The sequence below is a fragment of the Elephantulus edwardii genome, unplaced genomic scaffold (genome assembly GCF_000299155.1).
Source record: "Elephantulus edwardii isolate Elephantulus edwardi_28Jun2011 unplaced genomic scaffold, EleEdw1.0 scaffold00428, whole genome shotgun sequence".
In the NCBI taxonomy this organism is placed as follows: Eukaryota; Metazoa; Chordata; class Mammalia; order Macroscelidea; family Macroscelididae; genus Elephantulus; species Elephantulus edwardii.
In genome coordinates this window covers 561,408-569,193 of record NW_006400178.1, presented here as the reverse complement: position 1 = coordinate 569,193, position 7,786 = coordinate 561,408, and the positions used below count along the sequence as shown (strand labels likewise).

The window sequence follows — 7,786 nt, the reverse complement described above, 5'->3', positions numbered from 1 at the left end:
CCAGGGCAGCATCTGTTAACTGAAATATGTCAATTGGTATACCATCTATTCCTGGAGCCTTATTTTTTGCCATATCCTTCAAAGCAGCCTGAACTTCTTCTTTCATCACCTCCCTGGAGGTTAGGATCTTAAAGCTCTGTAGCACATACTTTGGGCATGTGCCCAGGCAGGAGAAATCCTTGGAGAAAGAGATTATGGTTGGAAGGGTGGGGGGACAGCACAAGAGAGGAAGACCCTGGATGAGAAGGACTGACTCAGTGACGAGGGTAATGGGAGTATGTGTGTAAGAGACAATGAGGTTAGCTTAAGATTGGGGCTGTTGTACACAGGGTTGTTATGAGTCTCAAGCTATTTGACAGCACCTAACAACAACTACACAGTTTGTTTACAGAAGTCTTTTAAGTAGTTTGGTATGTTAGGTTTCAGAAATCCTTCCCCAAACTTGATTTACTATTTTTCTCTTTGAAAACTGAAACTTTATAAACTTGATGTATTAATTCATGAGGGTTGTAATATGTAAGTAAGTATTTTTCAATTTCTCTATTATGTAAAAATAAGGTTTTATAAAATGTACACCTTAGGTCAGTGACTCTTGAGTCGTGCCATAATCATCAAAACTGTTTAAGTTCTTAGTTCTTTTAGTCAACACATAAAATTAAAGAATACATTTATTTAAAAGGACCAAATTACCTAAGAACAACTTTAAATGAAGTCTCTTAATAAAGAGTGAACAACATCACAACACAATTTAAATAAACTCATAAAAACTTGAAGTGCAATAAATGCATTTTATTATATGCTCATTTTGATGAGAAACATTTAAATAATAATCCCACATAACAGAGACAATCTTATTTTACAGTGTATACATCATTTACAGCCACATAACACACAATTTTCATAGAGTTTCCAAATTTAAACTTTTGAAGTTAGAAAGATAAAAAACATTATTTTCAAAGGACAGATTCTAATCTGATGCAAAACCAGAAAAGTGAACATTAATTGGAACACAAAACCACAATATAGAATGAATTAAAATTACATGTTAATTATGCTGATCGGCTGAGTGTAAACATGAAGCAACAAAAACTTTAAAAGTACACACTATATGCTTTACATTTATGGAGTTTCAAAAATTGCCCTAAACCAGCTGGTTATATTAACCGCCATTTTGATCTGTAGCATGCTAATACAAAGCACTGTTAAGAGATGCATATTTCAAATTTGCACAATGTAAACTTAATAAACACCTCCAAACTTTTTCGTCAGCACACTGTTAAATACTGCATAAATACTGAATTATACTGAAGATTTATGGTAATAATATGGTATATAGATTTTAAAAATCAGTATTTTCAATAATGTCAAAAAATTGCACCTTTAAACATTAGAATAAGAGTAAAACAATCATACTTACTATGACTGTTCTAAAAACATTAAACAGAATATTTTAAAAAACTGGGTTCTCTCAATTTAGTATGTATATCATTAGGAAATATTTTCTGATTTTGCAACACTAGTGTTGCATACATTTTAGAAATTCACATTTGACTGAAATATACTCGTCATATATGCCATACTGAACATTAACTTAAAGATCAAAGTTACATGTGAACGTACGTATGTACGTACACACACACACACACACACACACACACACTCTCACACCCCTTAGCCTTCATCACAGAATTAAATAATTTAAACTTTCTATTCTGTGATAAAATAGCAGCTCTGAAATTAATTTTTAAAATAGTATTGAATTAATTTAAACTTTACAGTGACCTTTTTTTAAAATAAATACATAAAACTTTCACCAGTTCTGAAATTCAACTTCCAGATAAAATATAAAAGGCTCAGTGACTAAATGAGTGATGGATGGTTTTCATTTCCTCACCCTATTTTTAAAATTGCATAAAATTGAAGCTTGCTTGCTAAAGCAAAACATTGTTACACTCAATAGATATATCTTTTCAGAAACATCTGTCTCTAGTACGATGAATCAAATCATACTTTTCCCCGCTGCAGTTTAATTATGCATATAATAGTATTAAACAAACACATATTCTGCAACCATTTTATGGTGTTCCTTACTTATGTAATTTTCAAAGGGCTATGAGATCTCCTGCAAATTAAAGTACTGTAAGATCTTTAATACAAAGAATGTAAAGTTATGATTTAATATGAAGCTTTGAAACCAGATGAAACATTACATGAAATTTTCCTAATTAACAAATCTTTAAACAGCATTTTCCTTCATATCGGTGCTACTGCATAAGAGCCTCCTTATGGTGCCTCATAATATGTTGATTTTTTTCTGAAGGTCTTCGGAATCCCTTCTTGCAGAATTCACATCTGTGTGGGTAGTCTTTTGTATGGATTGATATCACATGTCGTTTAAAGCCAGATGCATCTGTAGTGCTATATTCACAATACTCACATTGGTAGATCTTCCTTCCATTATGGGTCTTCATATGCTTCTTGAGCTCATTCTGTTGTCTGAAACTTCTCTTGCACCTTTTACACTTTAATGACTGATCCTTAGTATGAACTGAAAGGATATGACCACTAAGAATAAATGGATCTGATGTCTTAAAATCACAGTGCCTACATTGATGAATCTTCCTACCCTTATGACTATCACTATGCTTTTTAAGCTCAGAAGGACGATGGAAACCTTTATCACAGACTTCACATTTGTGAGGAAAATCCTTAGTATGGACAGATATGATGTGCCGTTTAAGGTCACTTGAGTTGGTGCTCTTGTGGTCACAATGAGGACACTGGTGTATCTTGTGTCCTTGAAACATATCTAGATGACGCTGAAGCTCCCTCTCATCACCAAATGCTTGAGGACAGTGCTCACATTTATATGGTAAGTTGTTACCATGTTTAGACTTAATGTGAGTTTTCAGATTTGACTGATCTGCACACCTGAAGACACAATACTGACACTGATATGGCTTCTCACCAGTATGGATTCTCATATGCTTCTTTAGCTCAGAAGGATGTCGAAAGCCCTTCCCACACTCAACACAAACATGAGGAAAATGTTTGCTATGAACAGCCAATAAATGTCTATTCAAGAATCCTTGTTCTGCAGTTTCATAGTCACAGTATTTGCACTTGTGCATCTTCGGCTCCTTGTCTCTTAAAATAAGTTTATTTGAATTCAATGGACTAGCTTCTCTGTATCTTCGTGTGTATTCTGTAAATTCATGTGTTTTGTCAAGTTTGTTTATAAGCTTATGGCTTTCTAAATGGTTGTGGAAACTCACTTTTTTGTTAGTTGTAAAATCACAATCTGTACACTGATATTTTTTTCTCATCAAGTGATCAGGATGATTTTTCATGTGTCTTTTCAAGAATCCCCTGGATTTAAACTTTTTTGTGCAAATGTGGCAAGGGTATACTGTCAAGGGCTGTCCATCAGGACCTATTATAACAGCTAGATGAAAAAGGAAGGTATAACATTTGGTCAAAGACTATTTAAAAATTTTATTAACAAAGGTACTAAAATTAGCTGACACGTACTGTGCGAGAACAGTAAAATCCTGGAAGATAAAAATGTACTTGAAAAGAATTTATAATAAACTAGCTCACTACAAAGCTCTATCATAGGGCTCACCTGACAAATTGCTATATCACACTCATTTTAAAAATCAAAATTGGGTACCCTTTTCATTGAACCACCCAAAACCTTTCCTTTAAAATTTCTTTTGAGAAAAAGTAGGAAGTTTTGCTAAATAATAGTCACATACTTCACAAAAACCAATAATCTACACCATAAAATTGGAGTAGGACCATAACTGCAACTGATTGATTTATTTATGAAATATACTTTCACAACCCAAATCATTGTGATGTTCATAAAGTAAAGTATTTTACCTGTTTGCCACTGCCTGGTTTCTCCCCTTCTTCTCTTCTTGGCTTTTTGTTTAAGTACTTTATTCGTATTAATAGTATCACAAATTTGAAGGTACTGTGCTGCTGTGTTACTTCTTTTTTCTAGAGATGAATCCAAACTATTTCCTGAAAAAAGTGATACATCATTAATACCACATTTTGTTTATATAAATTACTGCGCTTGTGGTAGTAAGTGTTTCTCTCTCTCTCTCTCTCTCACACACACACACACACACACACACATATTCATTGAAACATTAAAAAAAATATATTACCTGAAATTAACTTTAAAATATCTCAGTCTATTCACCCTGGTGGGATAAACTGTTAAGGTGAATTTGTATATGATGATATGATCAAATATGATATTACAAGTATAATTTTGGCATCAGAATAACTTCTTACCAATGAAGGCTGACAACATTAAATATATTTAAAAAAGAAATACATAAACAATGAAGCAAAATGATCATAGTGTCTGTGTGTAATATAGTAACAAAGCAGCAAACTAATTGTGAAAATTAAGTACTAAAATTAATTTTGAAGGGTTAACACAGAGGTAGTAGGCAATTGACAACACTTTTAAAGGGTCAGTGCATACAGAATACATATGAATTAAATCTCACTTATTAAATGTGGAGCTATGCAATTTAATTTTGAAATAGAGATCTAGAAAAATATTTAGTTTAGCTTCTGAACTAAGATGTATACTTCTCATCAAGTTCTCTAAAAATCTACATTCAGATTTAGAGAATATTTCCAAAAGGTAGAAAGAGACATATTAGTGATTAAAAAAAAATCTGCTTATCTACAACCAGGAGAAGATAAAGTCAATGAATGGAGCCTTCTAAGAATCAAATCCCGATGCAGATCTAAAACCTTCTCCAACAGGGTAAAAACAGAAGCCATAGACCGGGGAAAAATATTTGGTAGTGACATGTCAGATAAGGGACTTGTTGTTATATGTAATCAAGTCTGTTTCAACTCATAGCGACCCTATGTACAACGGCCCGAAACTCTGCTCTGTTCTGTGCCAATCGCACTGTCTCCATCACACCCATCCCGATTACCCCAGTCACTGAATCAATCCACCTCATAGAGGGCCTTCCTCGCCTATGCTGTCCTTCCACCCTCCCAAGCATGATGTCCCTCTCCAAGAACCAGTCCCTCCTTACAACATGTCCAAAGAATGTTAGATGGAGCCTCAGAATCCTTGCCTCCAAAGAGCCATGGATTAATCCTCTCCAGGATGAATCTGTTTATTTTCCTAGCAGTCCATAGTACCCTCAAACTTCTTCTCCAGCACCACAGCTCAAAGGCATCAATTCTCCTTCTATCCTCCCTAGTCACTGTCTGAGTCTCTGATGCATAACAAGTGATTATAAAGACCATGGCCTATATCAGACACACCGTAGTCTCCAGAGAGACACCATTGTTCTTCAGGATTTTAGAGAGGTCCCTAATAGCAGACTTTCTCATGGAAATATGCCTTTTAATTTCCTGGCTACTGGTGCCAAAGAGTGTTGACTGTGGAGCCAAGCAAAGTAAAGCTGTGAACAATCTCAATCTCTTCACCATCCATCGTGATGCTCCCAACTGGTCCAGTGGTGAGATTCTTTGTTTTCTTGATATTGAGCCTCAGCTCAAAATGGCCCAGGCCAGTCCATCTCAGCTTGTCAGTGCCTAGTATGTCAGTATTTATGCATTCCATTTCTTCTTTATCAAATCCAATTTTCCTGCGTTCATACTTCTCACATTCCGGGTTCCAATCACTAATGTCTATTTACAACTGTTCCTCTTTTGTGTTTCCCAGTATAAAGTCTCAGCCTCTGGTGCCGTATCTACTTGTCTAAGTATGCTCTATTGTTTGTAGCATTTTCTCAGGCCTATTACTTCAGAAGTGAATTTGTTGTTGTTGTCGTTAGGTGCCGCTGAGTGGAGTATCACTCATAGTGACTCATAGTGACCTTATGAATAAAAGATCTGAACCCAGTCCTGTTCTGTGCTATCCTCACACTTCCACACACATTACAGCAGTCACCTTGTCAGTCCACCTGGTTGAGTGTCTTCCTCTACTTTGCTGACCCTCCTCCCTTCCTAACATCATATCCAAAGTATGTGAGGTGAAGCCTTAGTCTTGCCTCCAAAAATCACTCTGGCTGCACCCTCTCCAAGACATATCTTTTTGTTCTTTTAACCGTCCATAGGATGTTCAGTGTTCTTCTCAAACACCACAGCTCAAAGGTGTTAATTCTTCTTTTGTCACCCTTATTCATTATCCAGCTCTCAGATGCATAGCAAGTAATTGGAAAGACCATGGCCTGAATTAGACACACCTTAGTCCTCTAAGAGGGATATCACTCTTCCTCAATAATTTGAAAAGGTCCCTAACTACTGATTTTCCCAGTGCAGTGAGTCTCCTTATTTCCTCACTGCTTGTACCAAGGGTGTTAATTGTGGATTCAAGCAAGATGAAGCTGTTGACAGTTTCAGTCGCCTCTCCATCCATTATGACACTGCCCATTGGAGAAAGAGTATCAGAATATTGTTACAATCAAAGATTTGTTCATTGCAAATACCTTTTAGAAACAACACAAAAGGAGACTACACATATAGACCTCACCTGTCGGACTACACAGGAATCGAATTTATTACATCTCTGGAAAGAATCATTGGAGAAGCTCAGTATCAGCTGTGAAAACTAGGCCAGGTGCTGACTGCCAAACAGCTTATATTCAATTCAAACTGAAGCTAAAGGAAATTAAAACAAAGTCACAAGAACCAAAATTTGCCTTTAAGTATATCCTATCCGGATTTAAAAAATATCTCAAGAACAGGCTTGATTTGAGGCCTTGAACACTAATGAAAGAAGACCAGAGGAACTGTGGGAGGATATCAAGAATATCATCCAAGAAGAATGTAAAAGGTCATAAAAACAGAGGAGGAAGACAAGACTGAGATGGATGTCAGAAGAGCCGGAATACTGCACTAAAAAGTGAGCTGAACAGAGGATTTCAAAAGGCAGCTCAGGAAGACAAAGGAAAGTATTATAATAAAATGTGCGAAGAGCTAGAGTTGGAAAATCAAAAGGGATGAACTTGCTCAGCATTTCTTAAACTGAAGGAACTGAAGAACAAATTCAAGCCTCGAGTTATAATACTTAAAGATGTTATGGGTAGAATATTGAATGATCAAGGAAGCATCAAAAGAAGATGGAAGGAATACAGAGTCACTGTACCAAATAGAACCGACTGACAAAGAAGAATTTAATAAAACAATATAAGATAAATAATGTAAGGCAACAGTGATGAAGGACAAAGTTCAAGCTGCTCTGAAGGAACTTGCAAAAAAAAAAGGTCCCCAGGAATCATTGCCAGAAAAATTTGAAAACCCTAGTTTGACCCTGAAAAAGATTTTAAAAGAGGTTAATATTCTGAATAATTTTATTTCTCTGTGAAATAATTCCTATTTTATGAATCTTTCCATCACTTACTCATTGCTGTCAAGTTAGAACCAATTAATTCATAGCTAACCCTCTAGTGAGTTTTCAGAGGCTGTTGGTAAGTCAGCAGCCCTACTCCCTATGGATTGTGCCACCAGAGCTCTCTACAATGTGTACATCCATAATAGGAAAGTTATATGTAACTTGAGATTCAGCTGTTTAATACGAATTGAAAAAAACAAAAACAAACCGGAATCGGGACACACCCCTGCAGCTCTGACCCACGACCCCCATCTTCAGGTATTGCATTGCTCCCCCCCGACCGGGCTCGCGCACCCCCCTGCCAGCTCTGAACTTTGGGGCTGGCCAAGGACTGTGTGCAGACGCAGTGAACGGTGGGAGTGGACTTGAATCGGGACACACCCCTGCAGCTCTGACCCA

The 7,786-nt window shown here is 36.3% G+C and overlaps 1 protein-coding gene across 1 annotated transcript in view; it reads right to left on the bottom strand.

Moving 5' to 3' along the window:
* Positions 1 to 1,926: 1,926 nt before the first annotated feature.
* Positions 1,927 to 7,786, bottom strand: part of ZNF711 (zinc finger protein 711) — a 111,637-nt gene continuing 105,777 nt past the window's right edge. The window contains exons 6-7 of the mRNA XM_006902554.1: positions 3,886 to 4,029; positions 1,927 to 3,445 (exon numbers count right to left, since the gene is read on the bottom strand). Of these exons, the coding sequence (XP_006902616.1) occupies positions 2,265 to 3,445; positions 3,886 to 4,029 (1,325 nt within the window). The 3' untranslated portion in view covers positions 1,927 to 2,264. The remainder of the gene's footprint in view (positions 3,446 to 3,885; positions 4,030 to 7,786) is intronic.